We start from the raw sequence: 22,662 nt of genomic DNA on the forward strand, positions 1-22,662 counted from the left end.
TTCATCTTTCCCACGCTCCTGAAACGAATTTCTGTAGAGCTACTATCAGAATTTCAATGCAAAGTTAAAGGTCTCTCGGTCTTTATTATTCTTGACCTTTCTGGTACACTTGATATTAGCACATCCCCCATGACACTTTTTCACTTGAATTCCATAAAACCACCTTCTACAGGAACTATTTTTACCTTTTCCAGTGTATAGCTCTTTCAAAATAAAATATCTGATACTTAAATATAGCAACACCTATGGTTACATCCCATTCTCTTTTCAAATCTACTGTATAACTCTAGTGATCCTTGACATATCTATAGCTTTTGTTGACTATTTCCTGGCTAGACTTCCCACAAAATCATGTACACCTTCCATGTGTCCAGATATTTCATAGTCACCTCAATTTCCATTACTGGACATACTGGTTAGCCTACACGACCTGTTTTCTTCTTCCAGTATTTCCTATCTCCTTTTATGAGATTATTACATATCAGTTTTTCAAGTTGTAAACCAGAAAAATGTCTTTATTCTCCCCTTGCTTTGCCTGTTCTCTAATAAGTCACTGAATTCTATACATTGTATCTTCAAATGTCTCATATCTATCTTTTTCTGTACATCCTCATTGTACTCATGATACCAAGCCTGGATTATTAGTATTATTTATGCTTCTTGCATGTCCCGTATTTTAGTTGGTTATGGGGCCTCAAAAGTGTTCAAATTTAAATCTAATTTTCTCACCACATCCTTTCCTTTTTTCTCATTTCCTTTAAGAAAGAGTTCAAAACGTGAGCAGTCATGCATAATGCATTCAGTAATTTACTCAATAAAGTTCAAGCACTGACTCACACTATGCGTTAGGAGTACACCATTGTTGGAAAGACACAGAGTCTCTGCACTCATGGAACCTGCATTCCACGAGGCCCTCCACAGGCTCTTCATTACCCGGATATCTGATCATTCCTACCAATTTTCTACAAATACTCAGCTCTAGTTCTGCTATGTCACTTTGGGTCCCAGATATTTTCACTGCCTCCTACGTATGCGTTTCAGTAATTCCGCCTGCCAGAAATATTCATCTTTAGTCTCTTATCCCCCGATCAATATTGTGACCCCTCACGTTCCTCACAGTTCTTTGTAATAGATTGCTTCCTTCATCCTTCTCCCTTCTCACCAGCCCTTTGGTCAAGGCCTCATTTGGGTTACTAAGCACTTAACAGCACTCCAAGAACTGTTCATGCCTGTCTGACAGCAGTGACATTGTCTTAAAGTATTATTCTAGTCTCTGTGCTCATACAGTATAAGCAGTAAATTTTTATTGAATGAACATGTACAAGTCTATAATGAGAGCTTCTTGCCAGTTAACATCACAGACTTGCCTGTAGGGTTGGTTCTTTCTGAGGTTACATCATTCCTTCCTTGAGCCAGGCACCTGAGGCAATCAAGAATGAGGAAACCATGACTCCTAAGATACTGTTAAGCTGAGGATGCTTTCTGCTTATTCACACCATTCACGTAGACATCTTCGGTTAGCTCATGTACCTGCCCTGCTTTCGTGTGCTAGTTCCCCAGGGAAGTTTGGAAAATCTTTCAACATTGGGATGGAATTGCTATTATAGGAACATCTTTTTGAAATTGAATATAAGAATTTATGTGTGTATTTGTATTTATTCTTCTGTCTTTATTCACAGTGCAGTATGTTTCATGATAAATTCAGCTCTTCTTCCCTAACTTTAACCTGTTCATAAAAGTCTGTTAATTGTCAGAGGGAGATTTAGGGCAACAGAGAAAATCCACTACTCCTACTAGAAAATTGCTTAAAATTTGTTTCCTACTGAGGATGAGCCAGTAAAGCTTGAAATAAAATGACACAGAGACCAACTCGAAGTCACAGAAGCATATTTCTGGAATTGTAAATAGCATATGTTAGTGCCTAGGAACTGAATATGTGCATTTTATGAGTATTAATATCCAAGTTCACTTTCAAAAGTTAACTTTGATGTTTATATTATTTCATTTGCATGAATTTCCACTAGAACTGTATAATTTATTATGTGAAAAGGCCCTGAACTTTTTATATAAACATTTCCTTTCATGTGTGGATAGCCAATAAATTGAGTTAAAGGTCTTGAGAGCTATTTCAAAAGACTTGATTTTACATTCACAGAAACTGATACAAAGCCTTTAAGAGAATTACTTGTCTATGGCCATGCCACCTTGAACAAGCCCGATCCTGTCTGATCTAGGAACCTAAGCAGGGTTGGGCCTGGTTAGTAATTGGATGGGAGACCACCTAGGAAGACCAGGTGCGGTAGGCATAAAAAATAAGGGATTGTAAGCTGACAAAGTCCTTGCAATCTGTGAGGTCAACCAAGGGTTGCCTCATCTAAAAAAACAAAAAAAGGATTACTTGTTGTCAGAGTATTACTGGTGGACCCTTCTAAGGCTACCCTTACTTTACCGGATATTTGATTATGATATTTTTTTCTGGAAAATACTGTCATAAGACAAACTTGTATAATCCTCTGTGTTGATCAAGGTTCGTATCTGATCCCGCTCCCAGCATCGGAACTAGCCAACTGCGCAGATTTGGGGACCCTCTGCCAAGGTAGGGAGCCGGCATTGTCCTCTGGAGTCTCTGTTTGCTGCTTGCTATTTTGGATGATGCAGTGATCATTGTTTTGGTTTTTATCTTAATTTTCTCCAGAAACCAGCAAAACAGAAGAATTTCTGAGTGTATTTTAGTTGTGTGGGTGCACAGTACATACAGTGTGGAGAAAGAATGCATTCACAAACTGGACGACCACATTTCCATAAAGCACTGAATTTTTAAGATGAGAATGATTATATGCTATTAACCAAGAGTTTTTTTCCCCCCTCTCTTTTCAAGAATACTGCAAAGATCCAATATAAATATGGTCATAACAATGTTTCAAAAAAGTATTCATATCTCAAGAACAAGGGGAAAAATTAAGTTGAAGAGTCAGTTAAGCTTAAGACAAGGCCATGAGGCAATTTATGATGTGCAATATAACTTAAATATTAACATAAAAATAGTTATACTAAAAAGTAATGCTAAACTAATATTAATAATGTAACAATCATTATTATAATACATAGTGACTAATGTTATGATCAGTATTCTAATGATATATGAGGTACTAAACAGTTGCATGCTAAGTAATGCATAAGTAAAGTCTTTCAAGTTTTAAAATAATAGTATAAATATTTTGCTTTAGTTTTATCATTGCTCTTCCTAATTACCCATGATGCGTTTTAATCCACTTATTCTATTAAATATTTCTTTATGAAGTAGCGTGTTCTGTATGCCACATTAAGAATCATGATCATGCCTTTGGTAAAAGTTGGATCTCTTACTAGGAGGACCATAGTATGAAAATGACAGGTATTGCAAGCAAGACTAAGTGAATAGAAACTGCAGATCTCTTCTGAGGTTCCAATGTGAGACATTATTTTTGATATTATTATTAACGAATACCCTATGAAAATAAAATTAACTAGTTTTTTTCCATGAAAGTGTAGCTTAAAAAAGAATTATATGAAATAGAAAAAAATCCTTAATTTGCCTAGTTCGAGATCTATAGGTTTTTAAATATTCTTGTTTTCTGAGATACCTATAGTACTGATTCCCTGGGTCAAAGGAGCTGATGCTATTTTTCTCCTCCTATGTCCTAAATGACCAAAAAGAATTCTCTTGTTCATTGATGAATTTCGCATTAAGGTAAATATAACTGATTATTTGTAATTTTAAAAAACAAAGATTTCAAAAGGAATATCCATTCTTAAGTATTATATATTACTTTGGAATGGAAAAATTTTTAGCTAAGGATGTATATTTTGAATCAAAGAATTTAGTATTTTCTAAAGAGTCTTTAGAACATATTTTTTGTGTAATCACTTAAATTTTGTTTTCAGTTTAGACGATTTTTAAAAAATTGAGACATATAACACATAATGGTTATTGTATATATGAAAGTATGTTTAATAAAAATATGCTTCTGGGATAGGCTAAAGGAAAATTATGTGTATAGTTATTTTATTACTTATAGAGTTCCTCCAGAATCCCTTAGAATGATATCATCTAAGCATTATATAAAGATTTAATCTTTGAGAGTTTTAATAGTATCAGAAGCATATCTATGACATAATGCTTTGAAAATGTCTCCCCCATAAGGCTTGCCATTATGGAATGCATTTTGTCCGTCAAAGTTTAGTAAAGTTATTGAGATCTGTAAATGATTGATTTAGTCTATACATTTTATTCTCATTTGTTTTACTTTATATTTATCTTCCTAAGAAGAAATGTATTTCCTCTGAGATTTTATTTCTCTTTTCTCAGTGTATCAGGAAGACTTGGTTTATTTAGACAATTTTCAAGTCTATAGACTGCCTTCTCTAACTGAGGTCTAGAAAGATTTAGTCATTCATAGTGTAGTAATCAGCCTGTTAATGGCAGACCTGGATCTAGAATTAAAATGTTCTTCTCCATTCCTTTTGTGCCAGATCCAGACTCTTGTAATAAGGTACCGAAGGCCATGTAAACTGATTCTTAATGTGCCATAGAAAACATTGCTTTATTTTAATGCATTATAACCTTAGAGTCTGTTGTATTTAGTGGCAAGAAATGATTTCCATTTCTCTTCTATATATTGTCATGAATTAATTATAGATTGCTCATCCATATTAACTGTCATGTACTCTTTGCAAAATTACATCTTTCTCATCTTTATTACCAGCTACTACTGTAAGCTCTCCTAGTACTACAACACCCACTGTCACCACTAACATTCCTGTAACTAATAGAATCGCTAGAGAAAGGAATGGTAAGAATTATTACCTTTTATATTTGTAGTATGTCTGACGTGATAAAAAATTGTATTCTAAGGGTGGGAATATCTAATGTTCCAACGAAGTTTTTGTTATTGGAATCGGTTAGTACATTTGCAAGACTCGTAAAATAAATAAACATCACTCAATTCTTTTGAGTTCCCCATTCTAATGACTAGTGGAATGAGGTCATTTCCAGGACCACTTCTCTGTACTTTTAGCTAAAATTTCTTTCAAAAGAAGTTTTATGAGAAAGACATTTAATTAAAAGGAATTATTTTGCATTATGCTAGAGATCTGAGAAAAAAATTATTCATGATATTTTGTCAGGTTATCTCTTCAGGAAACTACTTTTTAAATGATTTTGTAATTTAAAAAAACTAAATAATTTTAGTAATTTAATTTTTCACTGAAGCCACTTTCTGTTCAAATATTGGTGACATTTAAATCTATTTGGTAACAGTTTGGTCTCTGTTTTTATTTGTTGAAGTATAATAGTTAGAATGTGATTGTCTATTAACTAAATCCTAAATCAATTTTTGAGTGAAAATACTTCACGTAACTATCAGTACTTCTTGCCTTTTTGATTCCTATGTACTTTTCTATTTATATTATTTGTAATTTGTACATATAGCAGTTATATAAGATAAGAAATAAGTAGGGCAAATGCCAGGTGAATTGAGTTATTATTTAATCTATTGCCTATATCGATCACATATATAACCTTTTGATAATTCAGAGTGATTTCAGTTCCTTCTGAAAAAGAGAAATTCCAATCAGGTGACCATACCATTGCCTCTACTACAGTAATATTCTCAAATATGAGATATTAGAAACAAAGGAATTTTCTCAATGCCAATAATTTAACTGACAAGGCCAAGACATCTGTACTATATCACAAGGGAGCAAAACACAAAGAAAAGAACCCACATAGTTAATTTTTTCTTTTGGCTTTAGGGGTTACGTCAACTTCCTCTATAAGGACATTTAAATTGGAAGTATGGAATATTTTACTTGAAATGTAGATATAAATTTCGTTAGGGTTATAAAGACATCGATTCAGGAAAGTGTTTATGGTTATTCTGTTAGTTACACCAAGGAGATTTATGATGGAGCAAAAATTCCGCAACCCCCAAGACAGCAACAGCAGCTGAAGTTTCCAATGCATATTTCACATGGACTCCAGCCAGTAGATGGGAATATTATAATTCTAACTAAGTATTTCGCTCTTTGTATGAAAACACAAAGAGCCTCTGTGGCATTCTCCCTCCAGGACTGGCACATCCTCTACTGCCCAAGAACATTTATATGATGCTTTAGAGTCCTCAACTTGGTGGAGTAGAACTGTATTCACTCAATCATGTCATTTCTGACATTCTTGAAGAGAGCCTTGTTTAGTCCATCGCTCTCCCTGCGTCATAACCTTCAGTGGAGTTTGAACAAAGCAAGCAAATGTTAGAATCAGTTGAAATGGTTTGCCTTGACCATATTAAAAGGAAAAAAAATCTAGTTCAGATGATTCTTGATAAAAATATAATCCTAGCATTTAAAAATGTTGGAAGGTTTTCAAATATGGTCATGTAGTATGACCATATTTTGAGAAATATTTTGAGAAATATTCTCAAAATTGTGTCCTCAAATTTTTGTACCATTTTTAAACCACATCCTTGAAACACCTCTACTATTTAATAGTTTTTTTTCTAAATTGACTCACGTTTTTTACTTAAATGTTTCTATTTCTATGGGAAAATCGATATCACCATTCTAAAATGAAACCACTACAACGTTTTTAAAAATAGAAGTGGTAAGTGAAAATAAATACAATGAAAACAATGGTATTGAATTCCCCCATGTCCTATTACTTTCTCACATCTCAGTGCCCAAAACTTTCATTATCTTTTTAAAAAGGAAAACTAACAAAATGTTAGAGATAGTCTATAATCAAATAAGATTTTTCTTTGATGCCAAATTTGAAGTAATTGAAAAGAGAATTACTTGTTCACCTTGTAAATCAGTGGGATTTAATGTCATGTCCTGGGCTATCTAAGATCATTCACATACTGTCAACAATTTCAGATATACTTTTTTATTCCTTGGGAAACTGATATGGTAAACACTCTCAGGCTTATGATCTGATATATTAGATAATCTATTTTGTTCACTGTAAGAAAGATAGGCACAACTGTCAAGTCCGTTTTGTACCTTATCCAGTTTTTTAAACTCTGAACTATCAGAGAGTTTTATTGAGTTTGTCAGTAATGAAAGGAAAGGAATTGAAATTGATTGACAATCAGACATATTTCTTCAGGATATCAATAAAATGTGCTTTCCCAGCTTTTGTGAAATGTTCCTATTTTTGTGTGTATGTAAAGTTCTTTTTATTTTCAATAAAACTTTTGTAAGATACCTCAGATTATATACTAAGAAAATCTTATCCTTTAAGCTGCTTTTCACATGTATTTCAGGAAATGATGAATAATCTAGATATTCCCACTAATAACCATTGTGCCTTTTGCATTACATTCCCAAGAAAAGCTCTTGGACTAATCATTATTTCCATTGCAACTATTCCATTATTTCCAAATTTTCTATGCTTAAAGCATCACTCTAGTGCTACTGAATATTAAACTTTTATGAGGTCAGCAACCCAAGTAAGAAACTAACTTTGTTAGTATTATTGTTCTAAAAACCTAGCTTACAAATACAAACTATAAGACTACTTCTAGTTTCTTATATACATTTAACTATTCAAATAAAAAAAATCCCTCTGAGGATATTTGTTTGGATCCAACAATATCTTTAAAAAGTTGTGTGTGTAGGATGAGCAGGACTCATGATAAATGGCACTGTCATATCATAATTGCCTCATCACTAGTTCAAAAAATAATCTCGAATCTAAAATAACATTTGTTTTATATTTTAACATCTGTCTTTTCAAATACATACATATATATATTTTTTAAATCTACCTTTTCAAACCTAATAGATAAGTAGTGTCATATCTATATTGTTCAAGAAACTGAAAAGGGTGTTACAACAAAAAGAAAAAATTAATTGGAGAAAGACTTCCAGACAGGAATGCTATTTAATACCACATTGGTAATGGCAAGCGGTGACTTGTACTTTGATGTTCTTCGTGGCCGGAAGAGTTATCTAATTGGAAGATATATTCTTAAATACCTTTTTCCCAAAAGTTATGTCTATCATGAATTCTTTTGGCCTGTCATTGAATTAGAACCATTCATATATCTTTTGAAGTCTCTGGATCATATGAAGATTAGTGAATAGCTTTTCTATTGAGACACTTTGGGAATTGTTACATCTATAGAGGACAACTTGACTGCAAGAATGACATGGAAAAGCCTGCATCAGTGTGTTTTAATTGCACATTTTCTGCACTGGCAGTGCTTAAAACCAATTATTTTGCAGCAATTTGAAACCCTTTTCACCAGCCCTTCAGTGGACATTTTATTTTGCTTTGTCATTTCATTCTCAGGCATTTCTTATGATGATTTGTTGACTACATTATTCAAAAAAATTTTGAAGTAGAACAAGTAGCCTCTGCTGAGTAGTTTTTGGATAAGCATATAAATACCTCATTTTAAGGCTTCTAAGGAGAGACTACTTAACAATGATCTATAGTACAAGAGAATCTGTAACACAGAATGCTAGGTGGTTTGGTATATTTACATATTTTATTTGCCTTAAGCCAGATAACTCTAAGGAGAGTACTATATTTATGTTGATTTAGGCCACCTCTGATATTGGGTATCTTTCTCTTTTATAAAACAGTGAAATGAAAAAAAAAAAAGTGACGTAGGAAATATTTAAAATTAAACAATATCTTAACTATTTGATGCTTCCATAACATTTCAGAAGTGTCAGTGATTAAAATGACTAATTTTTAGTATTTTGCAATATTTTCCTGAATGGGAAATTTTAGCAAACGTGCTTTAGGTCTCCATCTAGTGGTGGATTTTCAGTTACTCTGTTGGCATCAGTGAAAAATCATAGAATATTTCTAGGATGCTGAAATAAAGATAGATTCTTGGAACTCTGCAATTTGAATTTCAGTCATTCAGAATGTTCATGATTTGCTGTGATAAAATCTACAGTGTAAAATGTTTTTATTTGAATTATTATCATTTTATTTAAATACATTTCTCTAAATAGTTTCATTCAGAATATTTTTTAAACAAACATAAATTCAAGATCATTAAAATACTTGAGGAGTTTTAGAAGCTGAAATGACCTAGTCTGCATAAATTAAACTCACCATACTAGGCTTTGTACCAATTTCATTTGTTTATATTATATCTGGGAGTGGTGATCTTTTTTTTTTTTTTAAGCACGATTCTGACCAATGTACTGGAAAAACATTCCTTTTAGTAGTTGGACTGGAGTTTGCCTTTTGGTAGATTGGGGAATTTCCAGGGGCATACTTTTTTGTACTTTTTCTACAAATTCTTTAATGAAACCATTCCCCATTATTGTTTTAATTGTGTATTTCTACATTTTCTGTGCATATTTTACATAAGACTTACCAAAACATAAGCCTGAATAAAGATGCAATGATTAACAGTAATGGAGATGCAAAAAATTATTTTCTCTCTATAACCTACTATATTTTAAAAGAGTCTTTTTCTCGTCAGTTAATTTTAGTAAGGTGCCCTGTAGCAAACATCTAGGGAAATTTAGCATATCCTGGCTGGTGAGAGTGACAGGTATATATATGACTACTTTAAAGACTGTTCCCAAAAGCAAAAAGCAGAATCTTCTGACATAACGTTTTCTTTTTAAAGCAAGCTTGTACATTCAAAATCCCATTTGCAAATATTACTTCTTTTCCCCCTCTACGTTGGTACAAATGACTACATTATTGGAATTTTGATGAAAAGTCTGGTGAAATTCAACTCAGTAACTTTGAAGAAAATGCTTTATCGGGGAGGGGAAAGAGGCAAGGGAGCAGAAGAGGCCAGGGTCAGTAAATATGTGTATGGCTGTTCTTTTTCAAGTTAACACCTGCCCATCTTCTTATTCAAGCTTTTATATTGCCAAACTCTATAAGTACAAAAAAAAAGGATAATTTCTGGTTAGAGGGTATCAAAGTGTACATGATAAAATTACCACTTTACAGATCAGAAATTTATAGATTTTAAAACTACAAAGAAACATATGCAGATGATAATTCAGGAGCATTGATACCCATAAGAGTAAAGTAATTAAGATATTACAAAGGTCAATGAGCATCAAGCCAAAATATCTCAGATATTTTCTGTACCTAAGTAGGCAGTGTTTCTTTTAACTTGTATGAAATTGTATGATTGTAAATTTACATTGATAATTACATGACTATAAAACTTAATTAATGGGCTAAATCCTATTTCTAATGGACAGATGGAATTATCTATAGAATTTCCATAGTGATTCTAAACATCCTTCATCACGCTGAGGTAAAAGTACAGAGCAAGGTGACAGAATGGGTAAGTGAACTTGTAAGATTTCTCTTTTGGTTTTAAATCATTAACCTCTGGAAATCTGGGGAAGATCCTACTGTCTGGTTAACTAAGTCCACAGATCATACGGAAACACAGATGCTAGTCATTAGAAATTGATACATAAGTTTGGTGTTGTGCTTATGCATAGAAAAGAGGTACATTTGAAAAATGGGCCAGAAACTGAGCCTAATAGACTATTTAATGTCTAAATAAGAAAGTGCCACACAAATGGAAATGTGTATTGGTAGGCATCTTTATTTACTATGATAGCCATACATTTTTAGCACTGTTTTGAAATGTACATTTCTTTTTAAATTTTAATTATTCTACTGTTTGACTAAAAAAAAAGTCTAAAAATATATACAGCAACTCCTTGAATAACAGTTGCATTCAGCGTCATTTTGTTATAACATTGATGAGATGCCGTAAGAACTTACCTCTTATTTATGTCAATTAACCTATGATAAAATTGGTTTCATTATACCTCACTTCACTCAGACTCACAGAACCTATTAATAGCTTTAAGTGAGGACTTACTGTATCATGGAACTCTCCCACCCACTTGGGCACACATTTTGAAGTAAGAAAAACAGGTTTTCTTGTAGGTGTCTGATAAATGTGTTCTTTTTAAAATTTAGTTTACTATTTCAAGTATATAGTACTTTGGTTGGACATTTATATAGTTTATAAAATGATCCCCTTAATTGCTCTGTCTCGCCTCTGGCTCTCCACCTAGCCATTACATTAATGCTGACTGCATTCCCTATGACGTGCTTCCCATCCCGATGACCATCTATCAACTACTAATTTGTACTTCTAAAACCGTTCACCCTTTTCTTCCAGTTCCCTCACCCCCCTCCCCTCTGGCCATCACCAGATTGTCCTCAATAAATGTGTTCTTGGTAGGAAAGGAAAGTTAAACCATACACTGAAAGATACTACATATTATATGTATACTTTATGTACATATAATATATTTGAAGAATGATAGGTAAATGGTTTTATTTTTAAAGGCAACACCCTTTAAAACAAGTTGACCACACGAAATAATAGTATGTAATTAACAATTCTGTTATAAAATTGGGGAAGTGATATTTCCTAAAAGAAGTCTAAGAAAAAAGCGACCATTGACTTTTTTAATGACACATTAACTTTACTAACCAATTTAAACACTAAATGTGTTTAATTTCTAAATGGAGAGCAAACTTTACAGAAAGAGTATTCTTGGATTCCATTTTCTTTCTAGAATTGTTCTTTTAGTCTTTTTTTAAGTCAGTGTTTTCAAAAGGTAAAGTTCTTTATTTTCATTCTCAAATAAACCACTTGTTATGAATCTTGAAAATTAGCATTCACTAGAGAGTCTGTTTTAGACAGGTATAATTTGACATTATATTTATTTAATGCATGGTTTTCAACATGGCATCATTCTCATTTGGAGCTAAACTTTACTGGACACTTTCATTTTGAGATGCAAGATATCAAAGCAGGTACTTGATAAAAAAGAAAAATAAGCAATGTCCCTGATTTGTGTTATTACTATTTACGACTTAAAAATAATCTCACACTTTTTGCTAGAATTTCCATTCAGTTTTAGAAATGCCAGGAAGGCTAAATGTGTATATGAAACAAGACCCAAAAAACCCTTTGGGGGTGATATATAATAAGAGAATTTCATGTCAGTAAAGAAATTCTATTTTGTGATTGTATTGAACAATGAATTTTTTGGAAGTTTGTTATTTATATTGAGAAGAATCCATTGCCTTATTTAAAAGTCTGGTCCTGAGACCTACAAAGACTATTATGAAACCACACAACAATTAACATAGTTCTCAGTAATCTTGAACTTATTTTTTTTAAGGTTTATATTGTTAGTTTATAACTTTTCTGTCAATATTCTTATGAAAGGATAATTACCATAAACACATGTTTTACTGCACCTACGTGTCTATTGAATAAAGAATATGGAAAGTGTCTATTGTGATGATCTTTCCTGTGTATCCTCTTACGGCTAAATTCTCAGTGTTATGGCTAATTTGGAGGCCCATTTTATGAGCTAGAGAGGAAAGTGTAGTGTTTCAAGATAGACTTGGGTTTCAATTTGGGATCATCTACTTCTTAATTGGGTGACTTTAGGCAAGCTCTTTATCTCTGTGAAGTTCAGTTTCTTCATTTATAAGACAGCAGGGACAGATAATACCTATCTCATTAGTTGCTGTGAGATTGAAAGAAATAACATTTGTAAAGTTCTTGGCATACAATGATCCAATAACTGTTATCTTTACCCTTTTTTTCATTCCTCAAGCTCTACAGGATTTTCCCAGGGTCTTATTCCAATAACAACTTAGCTTTTGGGAGGGAAGAAACTTGATTCAGGTTTTTTTTTCCAAGTATTACCCAACTTACCCTTTTCATTGTATTTTGCAGCTCAATTCAACCTTCCAAAATTGGAACTACACAGTGTATGTGGTTAATATCAGGTAAATGACAGAATGAATTACTTGAGAAATAAAAAATAGTGTCTAGTACTGCCCTGTATCTCTCTGATTATACCTACACACACACACATGCACACGCACGAGCATAAATATACATACATGTACCATATTCATGATCTTTTTAAAACAACTCTGTATGATGTCATTTCTTTGCACAAAATTTTTAATGTTGTAGCTAGCAGTGGTTTTTAACATAATATTTTGATCCTGAACCCCAATCATTTTTTCTTAATTTAGCCTGTACTCCCAAAATATCTTTATGACTTTATGTAAATTGTATATATGTGTGTATATATATGTATTACTTAATAAATATATTATATGTTACAATATATCACAAATTAAAAGAGGATAATTAAATATAAATAGAAGTTCTGGTAATTTCTTCTCACACCCAAGATCACCTGTAGTACCCCCAGAGTTGCATGTACCCCAATTTTGAGATCACTTTTCTATAAGACATCTACAATATGATTGCATACTAGCTTTTCAAAATTATCTTTCATTATTCTTCTATTTAAATACACTCCAAAATACCCAGTAAATGGTATCATCTACATATGCTTCTCTGCACCTTGTTTTCACAATGTTATACTTTAATTAGCTTTTTGAAGTCTATTTCATGAACCCTAAACATATATTCTTGTGAACGCAAGAGATGTAATAATACAAAGAAAGGGATCAAAGAGTCAAATGAGTATAAGAAGTACATTATTAAACAAACTGAAGCAGATTTCTATATCTCAGAACATCTCAGATGCTTTAGCATACTAAAATGCACTGTGAATCTTAAAAAGAGACCAAGGGCACACACAATTGTTGAGTTTTTTTTTGACTGCAGAGCTAGTTCATCTCATGTATATAAAGAACGAGAACTTCATCACACACACACCTTTGAAAATCCTGGCTCAGAATGTGCATTCTGCCTCTCTCTTTCACCTCCTCAGATTTTGTTATGAAATTGTGTAACAGAGAAAGTTGATAATGAATACCTGTATTTTTATTTATAGTTTTCACATGAGCACGGGAGAGGACAAGGTTAAAGTCAAGAGAAGCATTGTGAATGATCAAAGGTAACACTGAGAAAGTCTTACAGAAAGTATAACACCCTTTCTCTTGCCTCTGCTGTGACTGTCTGATAGAGAAATGAAAGCAATGACATAAAAGAGGAACATTTTAATTACATTGCACGTTTAGATTATTTCTAAGTAATGCACACTTTTTTTTTTCTTTAAGTTAAAACCATAATATAGTAGACTGGATAAAAATGTACATCTGGTGAAAAATAATTCAGAAGTAGGATATTTAAAATAAATGTTATTAGTTTTAGTATTTCTGGTTTATTTATGATAATCCATTACCTCTGATCTGAAATTTCAGAGAGAACTTCAAAGAAAAATAATATTTTCTTAGCTTTTTTAAAAGCAAGGTATGTATGCATGATAGCATCTAGTAATATGGGTAATAGCTGCCAAAATATTTTCCGTATTTTAAAGCCACCAGCTAATTTTCTGAAATCTCTATTTTAAATTTATAGCAAGATAATGACTAAAGCAGTCAGATAATTTAATAGATATGTTCACCACATATAATTAATTGACATATAAAAGCCAGCTTTTCAGAGTGCCATATAACAAAAAACAATCTAAAATCCTAAATGGAATAAATTTAGTTGTGTCCAGGGTGCCTATTCTATCTCCATAAAATTTTTTTTTAAATTACTGGAAAAGCAAAAGTTCACATAAGTCTTGCTCAGTTGCAATTTACTAAAATTATGGCTTTACAACCTTAGTGATGTAATATACTTCTCTTTGGTGATATATTCTTATTATGAGAATATAAAAATAAAATTCCATATGAGAATTAACCAGAGAGTTTTCTTCTTTTTTTTTCTTTTTCTATTCAACATTAGAAAAAAAAATGTCTTTAAAGTTATATTTGAAACTTATCGTTCCTATATATAGGAACTAGATTGAGCCATCTGACTAGGAAAAATTGTTTTTATTTTCTAATTTTTTTCTTTATGATCTGAAGTATAATGTATTTTAATACTATATTCTTGATGGTGACAGGACATTTCTCCTCTATTTAGCCAAAAAATTTCTTCTACAACCCTTACTGATAGATCGTATTGAGCCTTGAATGATGGATCCAGCAGCAATCAGGGTCCCTTTTCTGGACACTGTGTAACCATTGGGGCAGCCCTAGTGTAGAATATCACAAATGGAAGACTCTCTTCAGCATTGCCCTTTTTGGGTTACTTACTGTGATTCTTCTACTTCCTGACAATACTAAAATCAGTCAACCTTAGTAGAGGTCAGCCCCTCAATAATTCATGCTTGAAAGACATTTAAATTGATAGACTCTGTTTCCTGTCTGTCAGTCACTGAGTGACATCACAGAAAATTACAGGGAGAGTGAACTAAGACAATGTATATAGGAAAATCAACACATTTAGCTTTTTGGTACAAACTCTTGACATTGTCTTCAACTTTATTTTTTTATAGTCTTCCACCTCCTCTTTCTGTCTACTTTCTGATGCTTTTGATGAACCTTTATAGCCTCTCTTAGTTTTTCTCAAAACCTTAGTCTACTAGTTTTACACACACTCTTTTTTCCAATTTTTCCTTTCAATTTGATTGTAACACAACACAGACCATAGCTTCAGAGAATGCTGGCATACTCTGTCACCTGGACAGACAGGAAACCAAAGCCACAGAGACTGGTTTCTTCAAATAAAGAATGATTGATGGTAGCAACAGATAGAACTCATCTTGTTAGAACTATAAAATAGTTTTGGTTTTCGGGATGAGAGAGGAACGTAATCCAGATAAGAACTGTGACAATGCATGGTCATTCTGGAATTGCTGAATTTAGTATTCAGTGTCATCCACAATACATCATGCTAATTATGTCCTCAATAGTCAAGAGAAGTAAGAAGTCACAATCCTAACTGTAAATTCTCAGTAATTGGAGTAGCCAAGCTTATCTTCCAATGATAATTTAATCAATAGATACCTTTTTTTTTTTTTTTATGGGCTATGTTAAAAATCAAGTTATCATAGTTCACGATTCACATCATGTTATCTCATCCAAAAATATGGCTTATAGATGAACATTCAGCAATAGATCGTTTTAGAGATGAATTGCCCTTCCAAGTGAATTATGCAGACAGTGTATTTTGTCTTTGGATTTAGTACAGACACTTAGAAAACAAATAGAGCTATTCTTTAATTTCATCTAAACTTCAGTAGTAAATATTTTACTTATTTTTTCTTTTCTTTTTAGCACCACAAATAAATTAATATTCTGACTTTTATTTTTACTGATACCCATAGAATTTCAAAAATAGAATATGTCCTGGCTCTCCACTGAGTAACGTAGTTATTTCAAAAACAACGCTACTGCTTTGTCTTTGGCATGTGGACATACCGATGTTGATAAGATAATGCCTTAGTCATATTCAGTTATTCTCAGAATGTGAAGAAAGAAGTTTTGTTGTAAATCCAGAGCTTTCACATGTAAAAGAATAATGTTCTCCTCCACCTGACAAAAGAGTGTCATTTAATTTTATCTCAATGTTCATTTAATTTTGATTTCGATTATTGACTATGACTGTGATTATGATCCAACAGAAAATTATATCACTTCAAATTGTAGGGCCCAAATTTGATGGGGCTTTTCAGATACATTTCCGCTTCCAACAGAGGTAATATCTTATTAAAGACATCCAAGGTCAGACAGTCTGTAGAGTTCTTCAGTAATATGCTGGCCCATCACCAGGTATATTTTGAGTACTTACTTTATAACTTTTTACCATGCAAAGTACTTGCAAGTGTTTTATGTAGATAGAAAATCATTTATCACAATTCTGGAGAAATTGTAGCACATTTGTAAACAATAACAGTTTTAATAATTTCGAAAGTCAAATGACAGTTCACCAGATTGGTTGAAATTTAATTTTTCTACCAAACTTTATTTTTTGGCTATAAAGAAACGATGTAGAATTAATCATAAGTATGTCTTTTTCTGGCATGCATGCTATAAAATATTGCTAAAAATGTTTCTTGAAAGAAATGAGGTGATATGATGGAATCATACATGTAATATCCTATACAATCTGTACTGAGATAGTTTCAACATTATCATATATGCAGCAACAGAAATCTATAAGTGCTTTGGCATATTTTTGTAGTCTCATCACTTTACGATTAACCTTACTATTATTTAAATGTTCCATTTTTCTACCAAAATCCAACCAACCCAATGACAGTTTATCTACAATGTTTTCCTAGGATGACGATTTGGGCCCTTCTAGTTTACAATGCTACTAACAATCTCAGTTTGGAAGGAGAAGTCATTCAGCAGAAGCTTTTGAAAAATAATGAGTCCCTGGAGGAAGGATTAAAGCTATATACAGTGAATGTGAGGCAAATGGGTAAGTGCCTTTAATTTTTTTATTATAATATGTATTTTACATGACTGTATATTCAAGTTTAACTGAAACAACAACAAAACTATTTGTTCTATATATGTTGTTTGCTTATTTTAAAGCTACTTTTTTTCTGATGAATTTTTTCTGAAATTCATCATAGTGGTAATATTGTAACAAATGGGTGACATGGTTAGCATAAAAGATACTTATGAATCTAAGGTAATGAAAGAGACAGAGGAGAGTTTATACTCTCTTTAGGGACATATTATGAAAATCCCAAGAGTATGAACAAAATGCCAGGATAGTCTTGACTAGAATTGGCTTCAATTTTAGAGATAAAGAGAGTGTATATATGTGTATATGGGAACTCTAATGAGGTGAATCTTAAAAAAGGCAACTTCTTATTATAAAACATTTTCTTTTTATGTTTTCTGTCTCCATCAATGAATGATACCACTGTCTTCGCAGGAATAGGCCCCAAATCTGGGAGTTATCCGGGACCTAGATTCATTTTTTATCTGAACGCCATTCACATTCTAAGCTCCAGTCACATGTGGTACAGCTCACACTTCTCCAAACATGCCACACTCTCTTATGCCTCCTTTCTGTGTCTTTGCCCAGGCTGCTCTTCTTTACTCTCACCAGCCACCTGCTCATCATCTACATGGTTCTAAAGGCAGCCCAGGGTCACCTCTTCTGTAAAGCCTTTTCCCGTGTCATCATGTATAGATAGCTGTCACTGCCTTTGAGCCACCACTTCATGCTGTCCAGATACCTAGAGCACTGCAGACATTAGAAGACCATAATATTTAACTGGACTTGTTTGTGTTCTTATATATTTTTTCTTTAAACAAAGATTTCCTCTGGCTTGAGAACACAACTGATTTTTCTTTAACTTCCCATCTTTTACCAGGATCCAGTACATTCTCCAACACTTAAATACTTAAAAAAATAATGAGGCTTGTAGGGAATATTTTAGGAAAGCTAACGATCAAAAATATGGACAAAAAGTAAAGTTATTGTTCTAATATTATTCTTTGATTGTACCTATATAATGGTTTGATACATTAGTGGAGATCAAAGGAAAAGAAAACTTTAACACTTTTCCTTAAATACATGCAGGAGGTTGAAGTAGGGGAAGCAGGTATATTCCTTGGCATCTAAAAGTGAGATTATGACTGAGGCCAGAATCACAATGTAATGAAGAAGCAGGCATTTTCACTTCTACAAGGAACCACCCATCCATCTCTAACGTGTCAACATAAACAGTTACGGAGAACTCACAGTAATGGAAGAATGCAAATCATCATTGTCATCATCATCGACAGTTTCTGAGCACACTTGGGAAAACGCTTGCTCATTAACAAAAAGGGCTTCTTGGGGGTGGGGAGAGTACAGCTGTTACCCTTTTATGCCTTAGAGTCTCCTCAAAGAAGTAACTTGAAGAATGGTAGTGCATATATAACAAAGTAGCCCCGTGAGGACCCACACTTTCTCTGTCCTCAGAGTCTGAGGAACCCAGAACAACTGTCTCCACATACTTAGCTGTTAATTTATACCACTTAATTTATATCCTATTCTCTATTGTTTTTTTGCAAATGGTTCTGTGAAGAAAAGTTTCTACCAATTGGGGAAAAAAAAAAAGCCAAAAGCCTGATAATTTTAAGGCTCAGGATATAGATGGAAAAGTCATTTAAATGTTCAAAAAGTGGTGACTGCAATACTCATTCCCAGTAGTCTGGTATTACTTGCTATTTTTCAGTACCGAAATAGAAGATTTTTTATTGTTGTTAATATATTGCTTTTATTTCGATAGTTTTTTAAATGGTCAAATATGACTTCTTTATGGCATGACACTTACCCAGTGAGTTCTCAAACAACAGGTGAGGATGAAGGCATGTGTGTAAGATAGTGGTGATGTCTCACAGGTATCTACTCGCCATTCCCCCAGCAAACTTCCAGGAAGAAGATGCTTTAAGAACAGCTGGAAATTTTTCCATAAAATATGCCTGCAATTCAGTGACATCACCATGGAGGCACTCCTTTGACAAATGACCAACAGAGAATTTACATTTTGAGTTTTTCAGGACTGTTTTTATTTTATGCAGTATTTTTTTAATAAAACTTCATTTTACTTTTTTTATCTGCTAATGATTTCATTAGAATAATAATGTATTTTTCATGTTTATACTTGCGTGCTTTTATTTGGTGGTTTTGCAAGCTATACTTTTGTCTCTGAAATGTATTAAATGTTTATTTTTCATAACCTCTAAATGTTCACAAATTCTGAACATTAAAAAACCTAATATTTTAGTATTACATAAAATAAATACCTAATTACTGGCATTGTTTTGTTCTCATCTTATACCTCTAACTTTATAGGTTAGAATTTCTCATGTTAGTTTTTGCTTTCAAATAGGTTTTTGTCCAAGCGATGAGGATCCCAAAGGCTATCATTGGCCAGCCATCTCACCTTCTGAATATAAGCTGAATTGTCCAGGGAAATCTGACATTTATGCTTCACGGACATGGTAATACTTTTTTTGACTCTTGCCAGCAAATGCCACATCATCTTACCTTCCCGGGGTTGTATACACTACACTGCAGTTCCCAGGCATTGTATAATATTTAGAAAGAAGGGCAGAAATCTCTATGTGTGCCTAAAGCATACACTCCATGAGAGTTAAAGATGAGGCGGGTAGGGTACCAATGAAAACATGTTTACTCCAACTCATGCTAATTCAGCCTTCTCCAAACAAAGATGGAGAAATTTGGAAACCAGAGGGTGGCTCTAGAGCGAAGCACCTTGTACATGGATGAACCAATCAAGCACACCGACTTTGAATATGTATCTGAAATTTCAAGATTTTTAAACTATTTCAAGTAGCTATTGTTGCAAGGGGAAAAGGCAGAAGAGGGAATAAAGACAGGATCTGTGGTACGGCAGTCTGCTAATCCTGTTTTCCTCCCTTCTCCCTACCCCCAGTTAGAATTTTGTCGGTGGAGGAATGCAGAAACTGGACCTGCCCGCATAGAAATACTTTGAACCTGCTGTTGTGTTTGACACATGGAGGGAGGGAACATGGGAGGGAGGACTGTAGAGACTCACTAACCTGAGTGTGAAACGTGGCTCTGTCTCTTCCTGGCTGAGAGACCTTGGAAAATTCCTCGACTTCTCCTAGTCTGTTTCTTCATGCATAAAATGTGGACTGTGACCTGTGAAATCAACATCAGATTTTATTTGGAAAGTTCTTCAAGCAGTATTTGACCTATGTTACCAAATAAATATACCTTTAACCTTAGTAACCCGATGTATCCTAGGGTAGGCTATAGTTTCTTGCTAGTAATTTGTTTCCATGATTCATGCATCTGATTTATTCTAATAAGAATTTTTAATTTAAGTTTAATTTTAATGTATTTCAGTTTTATTTTCAAATGAAACTTACCTAGATATCAAGGAAAAGTGTAAAACTTTTCATTAAATAATTTTGTCATTTATAACGTCATTTATGCCAAATACTCTAATTACTTTTTTTCTCTCATAGTTATCGTAATTCAACCAACACAACGTTAGCCTACTGGGGACCTCCTGATATCTCCAACTGTTTAAGTAAGTGAACGATTTTTCTTTGGTCCTCAAAGACAAATTAAAATGACATCATACTTTATGGTTTCCATCCTCTTCAGACATATATTCTTCTGCTATGTAATACCATTGTAATATTAAAAGCTAGGCAAATAATTTTTTTACTTGCTTAAGATAAAGACTGTTGTTTTTCCTCATTCTATCTCTCTGTTGCATTCACTCTGAAGGAAATTAAAATTACAAATTTTAGAGAAGACTTAAGCGAATATATAAATCAATATTTACATTAATGTTTTATAGTTTTGTATTGTTTTTAAACTGCAAATGTACACTTATTTAATGATTGCGGGTGCATTTCTCTTAGAATTATATGTGAATATTGGTCTCTCGGTTATTTACCTAAGTTGCTTAAGAAGCACAATTTGCATATTACTAAAGAGAGAAGTTAGTCTCTGTATGTAAAGAAATACTTCCGTTCTGTGAAGATTGTGATTAGGGGTTACACACAGAAAAACTGATTTACTGCTTCAACTGTGAAGTTGAATATCGTACTATGTTTAGGATCCTGGAAATGCTCAAAAATATTTGTATGTTGTTTCTTCTGTCTTCTTTTAGGGGAGGCTGCCAATCAGATTTTAAATTTAACTGGTGATGGGCAAAACTTGAATTCAGACAATATTATCAGCATTGTAGAACAGGTCAAAAGAATTGTGAATAAAGAAGAAAACATTGATATAACTCTTGGCTCAACTTTAATGAATATATTTTCGAATATCTTAACCAGTCCAGACAGTGATTTGCTTGCATCTTCTTCTGAGTAAGTATTTTTTTCTTCTGGAGAGTAAAATTTATTGGATGCATGTATAGTTATATAATTTCTTACATATGTGAATACTTGTTCCTCAGAATTTGTAATTTAAATCTCTGAAAGATTCATTGATATGAGATTTTTAATTTACAAAATGATTGAGATTGGCTTTTGGCGAGATATTAAATAGTCCCAGAAAAGCATAATCAGTATTTCATTATTATCTGAAAAATATTAACTGGAGTAGATTCAAAAGATGAACAGACTATCACAAATGTGAATTTATGACAGTTTTTTTTTTTTTTTTTTTTTTTTTTTAGGAAGGAGACACTTAGAAAACATTCAGTTCATATCTTTTAGACATAACTTAGTCACAGTAAATCACTGGCCTATGAACTGTGGCATAGACTTGCCACAGCTATCTATGGCCATGCCACCCTGGACAAACACAATTCTGTCTGATCTCAGAAGCTAAGCAGGGTCTGACCTGGTTAGCACTTGGATGGGAGACCACCTGGGAAGATGGGTGTTGTAGGTGTTAAAAATAAAAAATAAGGGATTATAAACTGTCAAGGTCCTTGCAATCTGTGAGGTCAACTAAGGGTTGCCTTGCCTTAAAAAAAAAAAAAAAAAAAAAAAAAAAAGAATTGCCACAGCTGTGTGATTGTTGTACTTCTGAAATGAAAATGATTAATGAAGGGAAAAAATGGACCTGTTTTTTTACAATGCAGTTTATGTCCAGTTATGTTATTTGATGTATTAAAATTAAGATATTTAACTCTTTCTATTTCCTTCCTTTCAAACAAATTTCTTTGATGACTATTTTATATTTGTTAAAACAAATTATGTTTTAACATAATCAGACTTTTTTACAGTGTCTTACAGTTCAAAAAATAATTTTACTACATCATTTTCTCTGATTTTTACTCAGTTATGATGTAGGAAGAGTGTTTTCATATGAAGAAAGAAAAGCTAAGATATATGAGAAATAGCATGTTTAGGAT

General features: G+C 32.9%; 1 protein-coding gene and 1 pseudogene across 5 annotated transcripts in view; both read left to right on the forward strand.

Moving 5' to 3' along the window:
- Positions 1-22,662, forward strand: part of ADGRG6 (adhesion G protein-coupled receptor G6) — a 128,593-nt gene that overhangs the window by 69,291 nt on the left and 36,640 nt on the right. For 3 of the 5 annotated variants that reach the window (XM_016132693.2, XM_016132696.2, XM_016132694.2), the window contains exons 5-13: positions 2,528-2,596; positions 4,746-4,832; positions 10,234-10,319; positions 12,759-12,811; positions 13,840-13,902; positions 17,125-17,267; positions 19,684-19,795; positions 20,810-20,874; positions 21,466-21,667. In XM_016132693.2, coding sequence (XP_015988179.2) covers positions 2,528-2,596; positions 4,746-4,832; positions 10,234-10,319; positions 12,759-12,811; positions 13,840-13,902; positions 17,125-17,267; positions 19,684-19,795; positions 20,810-20,874; positions 21,466-21,667 — 880 coding nt within the window. The remainder of the gene's footprint in view (positions 1-2,527; positions 2,597-4,745; positions 4,833-10,233; positions 10,320-12,758; positions 12,812-13,839; positions 13,903-17,124; positions 17,268-19,683; positions 19,796-20,809; positions 20,875-21,465; positions 21,668-22,662) is intronic. The other 2 variants (XM_016132695.2, XM_016132697.2) reach the window with 1 other exon arrangement.
- On the forward strand, positions 2,188-2,306 carry LOC118606849 (annotated as a pseudogene).

This window comes from Rousettus aegyptiacus, unplaced genomic scaffold (assembly GCF_014176215.1).
Source record: "Rousettus aegyptiacus isolate mRouAeg1 unplaced genomic scaffold, mRouAeg1.p scaffold_m13_p_1, whole genome shotgun sequence".
Lineage (NCBI taxonomy): Eukaryota > Metazoa > Chordata > Mammalia > Chiroptera > Pteropodidae > Rousettus > Rousettus aegyptiacus.